Below are 19087 nucleotides of genomic sequence, written 5' to 3'. Positions count from 1 at the left end.
ACATCGGTGAGGTGCATTGCTTTGCCGGTTTCCATGCTGAACTGGTCATTAATGCATCTGCACATCCCTGCGTGTCCGTCAAACCCAATCGGTTTTGCCAGTTAGGACAGGTGAATAAATGTGCCCGTCCGCAGACGCTGCGCCTTCTCACCTCCCTGCCTGGTGGGAAAAGGCACCACTGGGGGAAGTCCTTTTCCCAGCTGCTGCAGAGGTGCGGACGTGCAACGGGAGACGAGGGGAGAAATACACGGGACTAGTCAGCGCAGAGCTAGCCCGGCCGCTGAGGTTAGCAACTGAGGCTGGAGGAAGAGTTTGCAGCAATGCAAATGATTCTCACTCCCGTCCTCGTCTTCTCTCTCTGACAGCTGCTGGCAGCACGCGAAGCCGGAGCCCGGCAGCGCCAGAGCTGGCTCCTGGCATGTCTTGCCAGCCGGTGTGAAAGATGGAGAAACCTGGCAGCGTCACCAGATGGACTCTGCTTTGCAATCATTTACAATCCTGATGGGTTTGTCAGGGCACGTCCTCCACTCCGGTCCCACCGTGCCCCTTGCTTTGCCTCGGCCAGGTGAGACGGGAGATGTTCCCGCAGGTGAGGGGAGATGGCAGCTTCGGCCAGGGCCTCGCACCTCCTGCCTGACCCCGGTGACGGATGCGTCCCAGCAGAAATGTTACACGCTCGAGGCAGTTAGATTTAACGGCTTCCTTCACGGCTGTAGATTGATACAGCTGGGAAACACATTAAAGAGTTCAGCAGCAAAGCAGACGCATAATAAATAAAATACAGATTTTCATTTGAAGTCATTGCCCGAAATGGCTCACTAATGGAGGGAGAGCTGTCTGCCGAGTTGAGGTGCCGAGGCCGCCCCTGCCTGTGGGCGCGCGTGCTGTGGGTCTCCCTTCAGACAAGGGTCCGCCGCTGCCCCCGGCACCCCACGGGCACCCGGCGAGGGGGGAGCAGCCCCCAGAGCCGCCACGGAGCAGGGCCACCTCCAGCCTCAGCTCTCCAGGGCAAGTGCCCAGCCACCGCCGCAGCCGGGCTACGTCGGGCAGAGTCCAACCAGCCTGTGAGATCCGCTCTTTCTCGCCAAAATAAGTTAAAAGCAATTTGAAGACAGTGAATTCAAGATTAGGTTGAGCCAAATAACCCCCTGAGCTGCTGCGCTTCCTCTGTCGAACGTGGTGAGCTCTGCTGAGGGCTGGTGGTTTCTCCTCCGGGGTCCGTCTGTGACCTGCTCTGGTGGCCGGGGCCGGGAGGGACTCGCTGCCCGCGCAGCCCAGGCAGGAGCTGCCACCGCCGCGTCTCCAGCGGTGCCTTAGAGGGGCTGTGAAGAAGCTGTTTCAAGTGCAGGTTATGGGGGAAGCTAATGTGACCAAGAAAATATCCCTTCAGAGCTTGTAGAGGCTTTGGGATCCTCTTCTAACCCAAGGGACGCGGGTGGCCTCCAGGGGTGGGAGCACAGAACCACAAAACGGTGTTAATGAGGGCGCGGAGCATCCTTCCCCGCTCTGCCGCGACGGCGACAGCAAAGGCGAGTGTCGTTTATCTCGCAGAGCCTGCAACTAGTGACGGTGCAAGTTCTTCAGAAGGAAAAAGGGGACGGTCTGGGGAAAAGGACCTTCTGGGCTGACTCGTTCCCGAAGACGCGGGAGCGCGCGGAGCTGCTCATGTTGCTCGCCTGCTAATTGGAGTTGGCTGTAACTGATTTAGAAAGTGATGGCCTTAGGGAGCCGAGATTGTTGTTTGTGTTTGTCTGGGATTAAATACAGATGGAATTAAAAGGGAAAAAACTTGATTCAAGAAGGAAGCTTTGATGGAAATAAATTCGCGCCGGTAAGGAGAGAGCGGGTGGATGCTGCGGCCGCCTGGTCTGGGTTTCGGGAGCATTCGCGTGGAAGTGCCTGGGGAAACAATAAAAGGGTAGAGACGGAAATAGAAAGCAAAAAGATAAGTGGACTCTGATGAAAGAAGTCATATTAATAATGGAAACTGGAGGTTTTGAAGCTGCTTTAGAATAAGTTTTCAAGGCATAAAACCTCTGAGGAGCAGGCTCTTCGGAGGCTGGCTCAGCCGTTCGGTCAAGTCACAAATCGCGGGACTGCGGATGCGGAGAACGGGACCCGGCTCCCCGCCAGGCTGCCCGCTCTGCTCCCCGAGGAACACGGCCTGCGGGAACAGGCAGCGGAAGGAACCCCTGGTGTGTCGGAACGGCCGGGCCCCGGGACCCCACCACCAGCAGAACTCGAGTCTCGCGGTTTTAGGTCACTGAAAGATTTCTTCGCAGCTGAGTGCAAACCATGACATAACTAATAAATCATGACGCTGGCAAAATACGAGGCCTGAAATCGTTAGCAGATTACATTATGCAGATGTGTGGATATGGAGAGGGGACTGTGTTGATTCCGGTGCCATAGGAAGAGAAAGGGAAGAAGTAGCTCAGCTCCTCTGATAATACGCAGTGCCGTCGGGCTGTAGGTGCAAAGAGGCTCCTGCAGGACCGGCACTCAGACTCCGGGAAAATCTGTCCTGGAAGGCAGCTTTCCGTACCAGTTCTGTCTCTTGGGTTTTTTGGGCTCAGTTTATAGCTCTTACTCGAAAAGCTTTAGAAATGTTTGATGCCTGGTTTGGTTTTAGGGAGAGAAATTCAAATAACTCACCTTGTTAGGGCCTTCGTCTTCTGGGGGTAGGAAGGTGGAAGCCGGTAGCCTCATGACCCCGTGTTGTCCTTCAGGTCACTAAATAGCTGTCTATGGGTGAAGCTGAGCAGCTCCCTTTCCTTCCAACACCTCTTTCTGCCCCCCTTCACCACCCCCTGACACTTCTTACTGACTGGCTGCAAATCTCCTGCCAGTGCTCGTTAACGCAAATGCAAAGACTCCTGAGAGTCCTGGGTCTGTCTGGAGACGCTTCCACCACCCTCTGGCTAAAAGGCGGCTGAGAAAATACCCAGCTCGCTGGGATTGTAGAATCACAGAATGGTTTGGGTTGGGAGGGACCTTGAAGACCATCCAGTGCCACCCCCTGCCCCGGGCAGGGACACCCCCCCCCAGCCCAGGTTGCTCCCAGCCCCGTCCAACCCGGCCTTGAACCCCTCCAGGGATGGGGCCTCAACATCCCTCAATGGGGATGTGGTTTTGCTGTAGCTTTATCGCCTGTGAGGTGGCAGCAGAAGGTGCTGGGGCGGCTGTTGCGTATCCCCAGTTGGTGCCTCAGTCCAGCCTCCTGCCAGGCTGACCTGGGACTGCGTTCCAGTTGTACGTTGCTGGACGTGCAATGGAGAAAGTGAGCAAAAAAAGCAGCCAGCCCCCAGCGAGCTGCATACAGCTCTTGTCATCAGCCAGCAGCTCTCCACCGACCCCGAAGGTGCCGTGCTTTGGGGAAGGCATGGCTGATGGAGAGAAGAATTTGTTGGATCTAAGGCAAAGAGACCACATACCAGTCAACACACAGACTCACGTGTCGCTGGCGTTTGGTACTGGGGGTTTTGGCAGGAAGAATTTCCCCAAAGCTGACTAAAAGCTGGAATAATTGCTATGGGACAGAAACATGAATTACACCCAGATGACTGCGACCACTGACAACCACAGCGTGCAAACGTGACACCCCATCTGGAATGCGTTAGCAAAGGCGTCCCCATCCGCGAGCGTGACTTGGTGCAGAAAGCGTGGTTGGGGAGGGAAGGGCTGAGCGCATCGCCCACTTGGGTGGCTGGAGATTGTCCCTGCCCGGGGCAGGGGGTTGGAACTCGATGATCTTTGAGGTCCCTTCCAACCTAAACCATTCTATGATAAATGCGACTCGGGACGAGCCAGAGCGAAGGGGGGGAGATGTGCAATTTCTAGCATCGCCTTTTGGAACACGCTCACCAGGCGCCTGCGGGACAGGGCCTCACTGGCTGGAGGTCCTCTGGGAGGCGTTTGAGCAGAAGGTCGTTTGCTTGGCTTGAAGCACTGTTCCCGCGTAAGGGGAGCGATGGCAAAGCACCAGACTGTGCCATATCATTGCTGCTCACTTAAGTCCATATTGATGCGTTGCCATCCAACCAGGAGGCTCTGTTCGCAGTCGATAGTTCATCTACGGTGCGTTCCATGGAAAATAATGTGTGTTTGAAGGGAGGGAGAAAGAGGAATTGGCTTACCAACACAATGCAAGCAAGCATCTGGGCTTGCTCTCCTTAGGGGCTTCTCTTTAAAAGGAGCTTTGAGTTGATAAATTTTCGCTCGTTTTTGTGTAAAGAAATCTCCCTGGCTTTGATACAAAGGAGCAGCTTGCTCCGCTCGCTGCCGGGTTGTTTACAGAGCATCGGTGCGATGAGGAGGGGAGCGGGGAGCAGTGCTGGGGAGACCAGAGCCTGGAGCCCAAACATGGGCAGAGCCCCCGCAGCCCCCCGCAGCCCCCCGCAGCCCCCCGCCTCCCCTCAGCCTGTGGCCTCTGTCAGAATGAAGAGTTATAGCTGCAAAAACATATACGGTTGGCTCTCGCCTGCCACAGCATATAAACAAGTATTCTGTAAGAATTCAGTCTGCAAAGCTGAAGCTGTGAAATGGGTTTCAGCTTTCTCCTTATGGAAAGCGGGCTGGTTGTTTTGCAGTCTCCCGGGCACAGAAATTTGGCCCTTACAGCAACGTTAACCAAAACTAGCAAAACGGAGACTAAAACCAGCCACCCAAACCCACAAAACCTTTGTAACGTAGGATAGGATGAGGATTTAAAATCCTGCTTAGAGTGACCTCAGCCAATGCTTCCTGGAGCAATATCACTTTCCAAGGCTGTGTTTCAGGAGACTATGATATTAAGTCTGAAGATGAATAACTAGTTGAGAACAGGAGTAGTTTGTAATTTCTGTCACGGCCAACGTTTTAAAAGACAACAGAAATATTTCACAGTGACGCAAGTAGTTCGGATCCTTTCCTTTCTGCGGGGGGATGGATTAAATGGTTAAACGAAGGTATCTCCTGGCGGTCCCGTCTTGGTTTCCCTGCCTCCTCGTTGGCACGTGCATCCATGTTCTCTGTTCCCCTCCCAGCTGCTTCCACTTCCCAAATTTCTAATCTTTTACTCTTAAAGTTTTGTCCTTATGTATATGAATGGAAAAGAAAAATACCACTGTAAACCATAAAGGCTCAGTAGCTGGGATGAATTTTGACCTACAAAGTAAAACTTGTAAGCGTTACTATCACCTCCATCTCCTGCGGGTCGTGGTTGTGGTGCTGAGCATCGCTCACGAGGAGACTGTTTCTCCATCAGGGTCTTAATTGAGACTATCAGATCCTGAATTTAGGCAGTCAGGGGGTGGTAATAACTCCATGGCAATCCCTTATGGGTGCAGATGGGGTGGGGGGACCATTCCAAAATCAGCAACTGGTGTGGTTCTCGGGGAGCTGGTTGGCTGGTTTCATGACCAGCCCTTCAGGGACGCAACCGGAGCTTGGTGGAACGGCAGTTTCAGGGGTATCAGTCCTGTTGGAGTCGTGAAACCACTTAGTACTGTTTGGGAAAGCAAACCGGCGCGGGCAGCAGAGGGGGAGTTGTTTCAGTGTGAAATTACTGAACCACACACACAGTATTTGCCTAACCAGCTAGACCTGAATTGCTGTTCAAACAGTGCTTTTCTGCCTGACGTTGGCAATCAGGGAGCTAATTACACTGGATTAGGGTTTTTCTCTTAATTACATGAAAAATTTAGCGCGGCTGATGTTCATGAGGCTGCGGGGGATTAAGGCGGAAGCCATGTGTTTATCTACAGGTCAATTATGGAAGCGAAAGCAGTAATGTGGTGTAGCTTTGTCTCCCCCACCCGCGGACCCCAGCCTGAACCTGTCTCACGATGCTGATTGTGGGCCACGGGCACGGAGAGGGCTTAGCTGTGCTGGCTGGTGTGTGCCCGGGGGAAGCGCTGCCTCCGTCCTTCCAGCGCGGTGTCTCGCGGCTCCAGGGCACGTCTCTCCACCTCGCGCTGCAGAGGAAAGTATGAGCAAAACCTTTTTGGCACCAAACGAGGCAGGGGCTGGTGGGGTCCCGCCAAGCTGTTCCCAGTCGCTCTGCGGAGCGATGTGCTGCTCGCCCCGTTCTTCGGTTTCCCCCTTCAGCCGTGGCACTTCTTTCCCTCCCTCCTCCCAGTCTGGAGATGTCTAATGTTGCTGGAGTGCTTTGCCACACAACCCCGTGCTGTGTTACCGTGGCTGCTCTTGTCTTCACGTGCCCGTGGCACCCGTGGCCTCCAAGGAAGAGCTGTGGCATCAGCTTAGATGACCCCCGGCGTGCCAGCGAGGCAGCGGTGTGCGGCACGCAGCGTGGCCCTGGGCACAGCCACTCGTCTTTTTTTGTGACTTTTTCACCATGAGTGAGGCGGAGAGGGAAGCCCGGAGCTCCGTGTCCCGGGGTGGTGGTGCCAGACCTGGGCTGGGGCTTTGCTGCGGGGGCTCCGCATCCCTCCCTGCCGCCAGCGCCGCTGGAGCTCGGAGAGCTTCGGGTGCAGGGCACCATCCCCGGGTACTGACGCAGCACCATCCTGACTGCTTCCGAGATTACCGGCAGAGCACCAGTCTCCTCCAATTTTCCCCTCCTTCCTCAGCTTGATTGCAACTTTAACTCTGAACTTGGACATTTGAGGACCAGAGAGCTGATCCATCCATCAGGCTCTTCCTCCCCTTCCTCTCCAGCCCCGCGCACAGCAGGCGTTCCGTGCTGTCCCGGCTCTGCGGTGGGTGCCCGGAGCTGCACTGCCTCTGCTCAGATGGGGACGGACGTGTGCGTCGAGCGCGGCCATCGCTCGGCTGTGTTCAAAGCAGCGTTGCATGTGTTGCATACGCAGATTATTCAGAGCCAGTTCATCTGCTTACCTGCTGATTAATTCGGAGATGCCGGAAAGAGTATGTGCCGAAGGCTTAGTGAGTTAGCGCAGAGATGGAAGAGAGATTTTTTTTTTTTTTTTATTTTTTTAATCCTTGGTCTGCCCAGAATAGCATTTGGGGAGCAGCTCACAGGGGCAAAAGCGGTCTTCCTCGGCATGTGCCGCGCGTGCCAGGAACGTGAGCTCCCTCCAGCCTCTGCCTGCTGGAGACCGGGAGATCTGAGCGTGAATGAGCAGATAGGAAAGCATAAGGAGAGATCCGGCTCCCACAGATTTATACTTGTCTGAATCCTATCAGAAGGCTTTAATACTTCCAGTTCAGGGCCCTCTGTAAGCAAATGTCCTTGAGCAGCGTGCCAGCCCGGCAGTTCGTTGTGTGTCCTGGTTCTGCGTCTTGCCTTCCCCGATGGAACCACGCTTGGACCAGCTCCGGTACGCCCGGTGGTGAACAGGACCCGAACGCGGAGCCCGTACGTCCCCTGGTAGGCAGCGAAACACGGATAAGCTGAGCTGCCGCGGTGCAGAGGGAAGGGGATTGAGCCGAGAGCTCCGCCGGCACGGCCGCCCTCCGGGAGCCGCGGGGCAGTGCCAGTTTGGCTGTGGCTCTGCCCGTCCTGAAGCGACCTTGCCTGCAAGGCTGCTGCTTTAGTAAAATTCAGCCTGTGTCCAAACAGCGCGGTGAGCCACCGGCCGGCCAGAGCTTCTGACGCCTTTGTGCTCTGGCCCGTTCCGTAACTAGAAAATACCCGTTTGCTCTCTGCAGCTCCCCTGCCTGCCGGGCACGGGCAGCGGCGTAACCCAGCGGTGTGGGATGTTGCCCGCCGGTGCCGGGGACAGAGCAGCAGGCGATGTGGAAGAGCCTCGTTTCCCGGGATTTGAGCTAAGCCGTGTGCTCTGTAATTTCCTCACATCCTCTGCCCCAGCGAGGTTAGATCTGATCAGTAACACATGGCTGGTTCTGCATGCACAAGCGATACCAAAAATATGCACGGCCTCCTTGTTCAGCTGACCACTCCTGTCGGACCTAAAGCCTGGCAAAACTACCAGGCAGGATTTCTCCACAAGTTTGTGAAACTAAAAGATAACAAAATTCAGATTCTTTTATTTCCTTCTGGGTTTTGGCCTTTAGTGGCTCGCAGTTTGGCTCGTGATGCGGCGTTCCCGGGAGGTGCTGGGCAGGAAGTCTAAGTCATTTGGAACCTTTTACTTACATGATGTTTTTGAAAAGGAAAGAGAATAATATTTCCTGAGGAACTTGCTCGTTCCCACCTGATCAGCTGGAAGCCGTGACTTGGGAGAAACAGGTTTTTCATGTGACAATTTTTGACAGTCGCTTAGTTTTTGCCTCCTTGGGGAGAATTACAGCTCGCTGCTGCTCGTTTAGAGCAAACTCCACATTAGACAATCTTGTCTAAGTGCCTTTTTATTCCATTTTACATGGCCACTCAAGGTCAACAAACCAAACTAAGCAAGACCAATCCCTTCAGCTGTGAAATGCACTGCTGGCGGAGGGCGATGGGAGGGAGGCAGCTCGACAGCGAGCCGCGGAGGATTATTCAGCTGGAAGGGCACAGGTGAGGTGTGGATAGACAACAGATACAGTGCTATTTTGGGGACTTTGGTGAAAAGCTGCAAATGGTATGTGACAAGCAATTCTGAGCAGATACCCGGTGCCTCCGTCGCCCTAAATAATACCACCTCTGTGCTTCCTACTGCCGGTCGCAGGGGACGCAGAGAGGCTCAGCACCCTGCCCCGTTTTCCTGCACTGTGGCCATCGCTCGCTCCCCAAAACGCTGCTCGCAACTCCCTCCGTCGCTAATTGCGTCCTGCAGGCAGCAAACGAGGAGGTCCTTGCTTGAGTCCCTTTGGGCGCCCGCTAACGCCGGGCCCGGCTGCGGGCTCAGGGCAAAGGGGAGGAGAAGCCGGGGCACGAGCCGGGCCATGGGGATGCCCCGGGGCTGAGGGCAGAGCGGGATCAGCCCGTCCTCCGCGCGCCCGTGCGCCTATCCCGGCTGGGCGCCCTGCCGCAGGCTGCTAGCTCCCTGGAGAAGAGGATGCTTTAGCAGAAAAGAATAAACCCCTCCGCCTATTCCCGGAGCTGTCGCCCTCTTTGCCTGACTGTGCTTTCATTTACTTCCCGGCCGTCGGGGAAGGGGCTGGGTTAAAGCCACGTGGAGCGGGAGAAGCCAGGGTAAGTCACGGGAAGAATGGCAGAGGCTGAAGGAGCAGCCTGCGGAAAGGTGAGCGTGCGGTGCCGGGCGGTACAGCAACACCCACCTCGTTCCTTTCTCTTGGAGGCCAACGCGTAGTCTCTTTGATGGTTTCCTTGCTCAGTGCCAAAATGGAAAGCCTGCAAGCAGCAAAGTGCCGCTGACTTAATGATTCCCGTTTCCCAGAGAAGCACTGAGCCATCTCTTTAAAAATAATACGGGAATGTAAAGGGAAAAGGGTGCTTATTCCTGAACAAAAGAAAAGGGAAGTCACTGCACATTGTGGCTCTTTATTCGGGGACAGATGAGAAGCGGATAGGTTTCGTGCCCTGCTGCAGACGTGCCCCGAGCTGTCCTCCTTCCGGGGAGTAAATCCACAGGACACTCTCGAGTGTTTCTGCCTTTAATGGGTTGTACTTTGATGCTGGTGGAAGGTGCGAGGCTGAGAGCCCTGAACCCCCAGCAATTGGCTCTTTGCAACAAGTGCTCCGAAAAAAAAGCGGTGCTCCTTCACAGTGTTCCCTGCCGGCAGCCTGATCCCCGGAGCCCTCCGAGTTAATCGTCTCTGCCTCTCGCTTTTGAATTGGGCCCTCTTCTACACTGGCTTTCCTGAATAGGAGCGAAGGCAATCTTTCGGGCACTTCACTCCATGATTTTTTTCATCTCACAACTGCTCTTAGTTAAGCTGTCGGTGTGCTCTGTGCCGTGCAAGCGGTTGGGCTCCGCACCGATTCCCCGGGGAGGGCTGAGCCTTCCCCAGGGCGCAGGGACGGGAACGAGCTGCCCTCCTGGTGGGAACCCACCCCAGTGCTGGGACGCGAGGGAAGGGCGATGCTGCTGATTCGGAGCACTGTCCGAAGCAATATGACCTCGCCAGCCAGCCACCCCACGTTCCATTCTAATGAATCCGTCCCCGGAAGAATACTACTTAATTAATTAGCAGCTCATTTGCATGAGGTGGCACGTTATTAAAGTTCTGCCGCTGCAAGTAGAGCTGTGACAAGGTGTGAGCTGACAGCTTTTCAAATAAAAAGTCTTTTAAAGGAATGATCTTCCGAACTGGCAGCTTTGTTCTAAACGAGCCTCTCATGCAGTAATAAATTAAAGACACGGGGGCTGCTGATTAGTCTCTGCGTGGTGTCTCTGTACCATCCTCCCTGCTTTATCTTGGAGGATCAGCTCTCCAGAAGGGTGGAGGGAGCAGAAGGATGGAGGAAGGAAATAAAGGCTTAGTGGAGAGAGGGAACAGCTTCAGTGGCAATCTTCTCTTAAGGTTTTGTACCGGTACCTGTTAGGATGTCTGAGCTGCAGCTCACGACCCAGCGATTGGCTTCTTTCACCCCCAGAACCGGCAGAGGCAGCAAGGGATCCCTCTCCCGGGCTGCGCCTTCCCCCAGTGCCTGGAAGGGCTGTGCTGGCGGAGCTCTGCTCCCCGCGGCAGACCCGAGTGCTCAGCTCCTCGCTGCGCTCCCAAAGCGGCACCTCCAACCTTGGCTACCGCAACCGGTTGCCATTAGCCAGGGGGCACGTGGGGCTGCTGGAGCAGCTGAGCCCTTTGGCGTGACAGCCTGTTGCCTGCGCCTGCAGCTTTAGCACGGAAGGAAGGGTGGTTTTCTCTTTGATTTGTTTTGTTTTTTAAAACCTCTCTTGCCTTCCCTGTAGGCGGGTTCAAACTCTTTGAAACGGTAAGACTGAAAACGTTCAGGTCCCTCTTCGTTTTAGGTGCGTGTGCTGATCCCGGGCCGGCTCGCAGCCCTCGCGTCCCACAGGGCTGGGGAGAAAGCCGCGGCTTGGGGGAACAATTCTCCTGCCGGAGCACCGGAGATGTGGGAAGTGAGGGTTAATTTGGGTTGGTTGGTTTGTTTGCTGGGTTGGCATCTTTGTGCTTAGCAGCGCGTGTGGGTGCCAGTGCTGCCGACTGCGAGCCCCCCCCTCCCTGCGGAGCCGCCTGGACCCCGGGGGGTTTCTCTGCTCTTCCCCAATTAGCCCAGCGGTTCCTCCGACTCGCTCTCCCTCCGGGGAGCTGCAGATTCCCAGGTTGTGACTTTGAACACTTAGTTAACGTTTCCCAAGCAGAAGAGATGGGAAACACGTGTGGGTGTGAGAGACATACATAGAGACATTTTTGACATGAGTATTGAATTCGCAGAAACCTCAGATCTATAAATAATGCGGGTCAGGAAGCCTGATCAGAATAAACTCAGGCTTGAACCTGCCCTGCCTCCCCCAACACTGTGCGCGTACCGCTGCCGACCCCGGAGGCATTTGCAGATCCTGGAAACGAGGGATCGCCTGAGCGGAGGGTACCAGCAATGTAATCCATTAGGAAAGCCGAGATCCGAGCGCGACAGGGAGAGAGGAGGTGTGTCTCCTCGCACCTGGAGCTTCCCTTAAGTGGATGGAGGAGGAATATGTCTCCAAAAAAGGGGATTAGGACTCGGAAACCATGAGCAGGGAAGGCGGCCTTGGCTTTGTGCTGCCTCGATGCTTTGTCTGCATTGTGCCCGGCCGCAGGAGGGAGGCGCTGGGGTGCGAGGCTGGGTTTGCTGCCATGGGGCTTTCCTGTCTCTCGGAGGTTCAAAAGGAGCAGTGGATCCGAACACCAGGACTTCGCGGAGCCGCGTTGCCTGGGCGGCCCTCGCCGGAGGGGAGCGGGGAGCTGCGGGGAGAGCTCGGTACCCGCCGCTCGGCGTTGCCTCGTGAAACTGAGCCTTCCGGCAGCGTCCGGGGCAGCGAGCGGTGAGGCGCTGAGCTGGTGCCACCAGGCTGCGTGACGCCCGTCCCACCCGCTCGCTCCCACCGCGCCGAGGGCCGCAGCCCCCTGCTCCGGGCCCCTCTCTGGCTCTTTAGTAAAGACCTGTGTCGGCAGCAATTTCAGGAGTGGTCGCGGTAGCGGTAAGACAGTGCTGGAGGAAAAAACCCTGCGGTGCAACGCAGCTCCAGCGCCTGCGCGCTCGCAGGGCTCCCCGCCACGAGCTCTTTACCAAACTGGTTTCTCTCCCCAGCTGACCCCGTAGAGTTTGGTAAGGGCAACCCCAATGGGGATTAGTGAGTGTATTTAATGTTTAGTCAGACAGTATAATTCTGGAAAGGATGGATTTTCTCCTCCCCCAGAGAGCAGATCGTTCGGTCTTGAGGCGCTGTTTTGCTATCAGCCCCTCAGCCTGGCAGCGCCGTGACCTTCTGGCGTGAACCCATCCACCCGGGGTTCCCCGTGCAATCTTTGGGGTAAAAATAAAGGTGATACCCACCCATGACGGATGTATTCCATCCTAATTTGGGAAAAATGCATAAATAAAACGTAGCAGGAGAGAAAGAGACTGGGATGTGAGGGAGCCTCCAGGTAAAGAAGTTAATTGGATATGCTGATTTGAATTGAATGTGCATGTAAGGGTTGTCATTAACTTCCTCACGGACATACCTATGATTTAAAGGAAAGATACTTAATGGGATTACTATTTCACTTTGATTTCAAGGGGGAGACTTCCCACGCGGCGAGCGGTGAGCTAAATCGCGCTCCTGGTGTTCCTGCCCGCGGAAGGCGCGTGCAGGGGGAGCGGGTCCTGCAGGGCTGGGTTTCTCCTCCCGCGGATGGGCAGGGATGCTCTCCGGCGCTCAGGCACGGCCCCACACGTCTGCAGCAGCACCTTCGGGTCCCGCATCTGCCCGGCACTGGCTGGAGCATCCTCAGCAAACCGCTGGGCTCCCGTCGGGTTTATTAATGACCTGCACATGGCTCCACCCGCACTCCCTGACCCAGCTCCCAAGAGTTAGCCGATGTTAGCAGTGCTCCGAGGGCGTCTGAGGGCTACTTTACTCCCACAAGAATTTCATACAGGGTCTGAAGGGCTCTTGGAAACTTCTTGTATAGAGATTCACAGTTTCTGTTCTGGATTCTCCCCTCCGAAAGATTGCCGTGCTTTTTTCTCTCTGGCTGTCGCAGGCAGAGGCCAGCGTGGGTAGCCCTGTAAAGTGGTACTGTGAGAAAGGCTGTTGGTCGGGGGGACAGCAAAAGTGACAGGTCATCACGTGCGTCTCACCTCCTTTTTAGTCTGGTGTGAGTTTAGACTAGCTTAATTAAATTGGATTAGCAAAAGTAAATCCTTTCTGCAAAGACTATTTGGCAGAGGCACACACGGAAAATCTGGACTGATATTTATTTATCTTGTCCTGTCTTTGGGGAGCTTTTGCATTGCCGAGTCTCTTGCTTGTGGCAACTTCTTTTAGTACCAGGTCTAGGTAGGAAAGGCCCCACAGAACCATGGAGAGAAAGAGGGAGGGAAAGGCTATTTAAACTATACCGCACTCCAGCCCGATTCAGAAACCTGCTGCCAGTAACAGTCCTTCTGCTAAATTTCCAGTACTGAAGGAAGAAATCCATCCTAGAGCTTTATGGGAAGCTTTCGTGGGCAATGCCCAAGAGCTGAGATGTGCAGACGTAAGTGGCAAAAAAGTGGTAATTCTGCGAAGATGCACCTTGGCAGTGAAGGCTGCTCCTTCTCGTCTGTGGTTTCTATTTTAGGCAGTCGATGCAGCAACGCTCCAGTGCGCATTCCCAGAGCTGATACAGTTCTACTTGAAACGTCCATTTTACACAAATGCAGTTATTTGATAGTATTCACCCCGAAGGGCTAGAAATCCTAGCATGAAAGGAGCAGTCGTCAGGCTCCAGGGTTGACTGGGCTTTTCACTTTGCCACTGTTACATAGAGATAAGCGTGTTCAGCCGCTGCCTTGCGCCTCCTGATCAAGAGCATCACTTCAGGAGCCCATCCCTGCCTCCGCGGGCCATTTCGGGCAGAGTGGGGCAGCCAGCAGCGAGGCGCTTCGGGACCCGTCTCCCATCAGGCACCTTCGTACGTGGGGAGAAGCTGTGGTTCTTGAGGAGTTAACGGGTGGCCTCGCGGCTAGGATGCGGGATGGGGAATCGGTCCACGCATGGACTTACTCAGCTGTTTTTTCTGGCACCAGGCATTTCATCACGAGTCAGCCTCACTGAAACGCTCCTAATGAAAGCGGACAGGTAATTTAATCGTGGAAAGTTCCTACAAAGAGATTCGATGTCTTCTAATGGGAGCCTGCTGGGAGGAACTGGAAGGGAATCCAGATGTATCTTAGCTCTGGCACAGGCCGGGCAAAATACCTAACAGAAACTGTTGTACAACAGATGTGTTGGAGCTTCACATCATATTAGGGCCTCGAATGTCTCTTACGCTTCTCGCCACGGCTGCTACACTGCAACATACACATGACACAACACAGTATTTTGCTGTTCTCGGAAGACAGCGCAGAGCTCGTGCCTGCAGTCTGCATCGTGGGGTGTTAGACACACAAACCTGCGCCGTGCCTTTGACGGGCTGCAGCAGCGCTCTGCCCCCTCGCGCTGACCCCGCGTTTGCAGAGTACGTCGTTAGGCGCTTTTTAAACCGTATTTGCAAACATCCATCAAAAGTGATTGAGGAAAGCGCTGTATCCGTCCCAAATGACTTCTCCGATTCAGGTCCAAGCGTGATCTGTCCTCCTGGTCTCGGCTGTGTCTCAGGTGGCTGAACACATCTCTGGTCCTGGACACCTCTGGGTTCCATTGCAGCGATGTGCTTCTCCCCATACGTGCCCGCTCCCTCTTTTGCTGTGCTCCCACCCGTCCTGATCTGCACCGCTTCCCTCCGTGTCTTTCTCCTAAGCCCTTCCTGTACCCCATGGTCATGTTGTGAGAGAAGAAAACCGGGTAGAGTCAGGGGGATGTAAAGAACCATGTCCGGCAGCAGCCCAGCCCCGTGTCCCACCCCTTCCCTCTCCTGCATCGCTGTGACTGGCGCCAGCGCTGGGGGCTGAGCCCGGACTGGGGGGGTTGGTACCACACCGCTGTTCTAGTGATGGGTCAGCAGTTGTTTGGCACCGGAAGGTCACCCATAAGCGAGGCAGAGGAATTATTTCTCTCTCCAAACGTCAACAAGAAGCTTCCTGCTGTGGAGATGATCCCTGTCGTCTTCCGCATTCAGGGGAATCATCATTCTTCTCGTCTGACATCATCATTTGTTGTCATGGAAACCAAACCCTGAGGAAGAGATGTAGTAGAGCATCCTGGTGTGAGTGGGTGCATCTCCTCCCCGGCGTGCCCGGGCACTGTGCTCCGGACACGGGGCTGTGGGATACCCGGGTGGGTCTAACACACACCGCAGCGCGTGGGGCTCTGCTCGCCTCATGCCCTGTGCTCTCTGAGTAACGTGGAGCCATCTCGCCTTGACAGGCTCAGTGAGAGACCCTGCGCTGCTCTTCCTGCCTGCGGGGGAGGCAGGAGGTGCAGGCAGCACCCTGTGTCCGGGACACCCGTGCCGGGGGCAGCTCCAAGCACTTGTCTGGGCTGGAGGAGCCATCACGCGCGTGGTGCTGTCTCCAGCCCAGAGCCGCAATTCCCAGTTGGAATTGGCCTGCACAAGGCTTGTCCAGTGGTATCTCTCTTTATTACCCCTGTCTGACCTCATTACTAGAAAGAAGCTCAATTTAACGAGCTGCCGGTGCCCCGAGGGAACTCTGAAAAACAGTTGTTTTTCACAAAGGCTGCTGATCCTTCATGTCCGGCGTTTCCATTCCCGTTTGGCCATTAATCAGGTGTTTGCATGGGAGCGGCCGTGTGTCCCTGACAGCACAATGTCCCCGCTATTTATTCCTGGGGAGGTTTTGCAGCCGCGTCCCTGTGTCTGCGGTGCGGGCTGGTGCGGGAGGTGGCAGCGGTACGTGCCGGGCGGTGGCTCCAGAGGCAGCACAGCACCCAGCAAGGCACTGGTCTCATATTGGTCTCAACCTGCCTCCAGTTCTCAGTATTTCCCGAAGGCAATGAAGTATCCTAATTCACACAGGAATAATTAAAGCAGGATTTGACCCCCTGCCTTTTTTTTTGATTTTCATTGTTGAAAGTTCAGGGCTTCTGGTCCAGGCGTGGGCTGCCCCCAAAATCCTGCCGGAGGCTTCCTGCATCTGGCGGTGGGTGTCAAACCAGGCCACTCGGACTCACGCCTGGTGCTCTTTTATGTCACTAAAAACTCAGAAGGTAGGGAGAAAAGAGAGAAATCTAGAAAATAAATGTGCTTTTGTACCCAACATGTCTTTACATGGCAGGAGGCATCAGGGCTCTTTCCAAGAAGAGGATTTATCTGGAGGAGGGTGCAGGGGAGCATCTCGCCTCTATGAGTGTGAAGATATCCTTATATTTCCAGCTGGGGTGGCACATTTCTCAGATAAATCTTAAGATGCTTAACAGCCTGCTCTCCTACCTCCTGGGGACGTGAACCAGAAAAAATAGATGTCCCTCTCTGCTGCTCCGTCCTGCCTCTTCTGAAGGCTTAGGCTTGTCCAAAGCCGGTTCTTCATGCCTCTTCCCCCGTACCGCAGCCGGGCAGGGAGTAATCGAGCAGCAAAACGGGATGCGGCAAGACAGCTCGGCATGAGGCTGCAGCAGATGGCATCTTTGTGATAAGAGGTTTTTCCAGGGACGGGCGGTCCCCCGTGCGTCCCGCTCCTCGCAGGGCGGCGTGCACGTGTCGCCAACACCCCCCGTGCAGAGCGCGCTCCCGGTCCCCGTCTGCAGCATCGCTGCGAGCCCCGGGGCCGGCCACGGCTCCTCCGAGCCCTTGGCTCGCCTGACTGCTCTCGTCTCCCCGCCTGACGGTTGCCAGTGTTTTCCGCGATGTAGACACCATGTTGCAATCAAATGGCTATTCAAATATGCAAATCCTGGTAGGAAAGACAATGTAAATTGTTTGTTTATCCTCCTCCCTTCCCCTTGCACAGCCCCCAAGGCCATAAATTATTAACTTTTGGAAGAGATGGCATATCCTCAACAGCATCCGCTCCTGGCAGGGATGGGATTTGTCACAGCTTGGGCAGGTTTTCCTGCAGGAGCGGGGAGTTGTCTTCTGGTGGGGTGGATGGATACCGGGAGCCCGTCAAACTGAAGGAGCCATCTGGCTGCCACGGGAGTTCTCTGCGCGCTCAGCGCTACGGGCTGGACTGCCTTCGCCTCGCTGGATCCCGCAGATTTGAAAGGAATGGGACGGCAGCGGCGTCTCCAAATTTTTAGGCAGCGATGGTGTTGTAGGGGGCTTCTGTGGCAGCAAGAGGTGATGGAGGTTGTCTGAGTCTCATTCTTTATGCGTCTGGAGAAAAAGAAAACATCTCTGCTGTAACTTGGCTTTGTTGTGCTGCCTGTGGAGTCTTGTGGTCTTCTTTCAGGCTTATTTTGGAAAGAAGCTAAAAAGTTTACAGTCTTTGTTGCTCTTGGATGCCCACGGTCAGTCATAGCATGCTGACAGTCTGTGTGCTCCCCTTGCAACCACAAAACTTTCTTCTTATTTCTCATGGATCGGGGAAATCGCACAACCTCAGCGGAGAAGGAGCCTTTGCTTTACCTTCTGTGCGTGCGTGTTGCTTGCCAGCTCTTTGCTCTGTCTCCAGGTTGTGAGCTGAAATTTTGACTTAGATTCCTTTTGCTACCTTGTCATCCTCCCCTCACTCCCCACCCCCGAAATAAAATTGGAATTTGGCTGCTATGAAATCACCTGTAATCTGTTTGTGCTTCTTCCAGATCCGAGCAGATGGTCCTCCCCATGGTGGAATTCAGTATGAAATGGTGACAGTTTTCAAGGACGGGAGCCCAGTCCTTCGAGACATGGCCTTCTCCATCGATCAGAAGTATCTGTATGTCATGTCGGAGCGACAGGTAAGGCATCTGCTTCCCTACCTCCATGGTTGTGGCTTCCTTCCACGAGGAGCGTGGAGTTGGAGCACACGGGGCTGAGGTGGTGTGCTGAGCCCCATGGTGCGGAGATGGGTACGGGTAGAAGGAGACTCAGCAGAAGCTCAGTTTTATCTGCTTCTGACCAGAGATTGTCACCAGCACACGGGGGAGAGAGTTGTGCCGCTTGCTCTTGTCTGCAGGCGTTGGGAACGGAGCTGAGCTGCTGCGGAGCAGATGTGGTTTGGGGCTCTGAACCCTCCCTGCCCCGATAGGGGGGTCCCGAGCCACAGCCCTTACGGGCTCGCTCCCTGCAGCGAGGCCAGCAGGCTGCCGTTTTGCGTAGAATTGTCTGAGCGTCCTTTATGATGCCTTTATTTATTTATTTGCGGGTATATTTGAAGTTGGTTGCGGAGGGAGTGATGCCCGTGCACGGGGGTGGTGTGGGCGGGTGCCACGCGGGCAGCGTTAACGCTGACTCTGCGCTCTGCCTTCCATTGCCGTGCCGCTTCTGCTGCCGCCCTAGAGGTGGTGCCCTCCCTGGGCCACCCCTGCCCGCTGTCCCTGCCTGCTGCCCCATCCCTGCCTGCTGCCCCATCCCTGCCTGCTGTCCCTGCCTGCTGCCCCATCCCTGCCCACCGTCCCTGCCCGCTGCCCCATCCCTGCCCGCTGTCCCTGCCCGCTGCCCCATCCCTGCCCGCTGTCCCTGCCTGCTGTCCCATCCCTGCCCGCTGCCCCATCCCTGCCCGCTGTCCCTGCCTGCTGCCCCATCCCTGCCCGCTGTCCCTGCCCGCTGCCCCATCCCTGCCCGCTGTCCCTGCCTGCTGCCCCATCCCTGCCCGCTGTCCCTGCCCGCTGCCCCATCCCTGCCCGCTGTCCCGCTGCGCCGCGCGGGGTGCTGGTCTGCTGGGGGAGCCTCACCCCTGGCATCACGAATGTCCCTTCTTGGGTCTGTATAATCAGGAAGAAATCCTGTAATCTTTACCATAATTTCTCATTTTAAAAACGGGATTAGTTTTTTCCTATATTATGCCGTGGTATTACAAGGAAAATTCGTTAGTGTGTGTATAGGTTATAGCTCGGGGGGGTGTGAATTCATCCGCACGTCACAGAGCTTTGACCAGGGCAGACCGGTTCGCAGACGTCAGTCCTGAGCAGCCGAAGTCTGCAGACTAAGGGCAACCTCTCGTTCCCGGGAGGCGATCTCTTTGGCGACGGTCTCATCACACAAACTGCCCTGGAGACTGGCGCAGCCGCGAGGCAGGTCTCAAGCGAGAGCATCGTCTCTCTGA

The 19087-nt window shown here is 55.4% G+C and overlaps 1 protein-coding gene across 1 annotated transcript in view; it reads left to right on the top strand.

The window, feature by feature from the left end:
* Positions 1 to 19087, top strand: part of PLXNA2 (plexin A2) — a gene marked incomplete at its 5' end in the record, with an annotated part of 154785 nt that overhangs the window by 35001 nt on the left and 100697 nt on the right. Inside the window, one exon of the mRNA XM_082494522.1 lies at positions 17646 to 17780. Within this exon, the coding sequence (XP_082350648.1) occupies positions 17646 to 17780 (135 nt within the window). The remainder of the gene's footprint in view (positions 1 to 17645; positions 17781 to 19087) is intronic.

Source organism: Vanellus vanellus (genome assembly GCF_965231255.1).
Source record: "Vanellus vanellus genome assembly, chromosome: 23".
NCBI classification, from domain to species: Eukaryota; Metazoa; Chordata; class Aves; order Charadriiformes; family Charadriidae; genus Vanellus; species Vanellus vanellus.
Note: the sequence above shows the minus strand (reverse complement) of the source record. Positions and strands in the feature narration are given on the sequence as shown.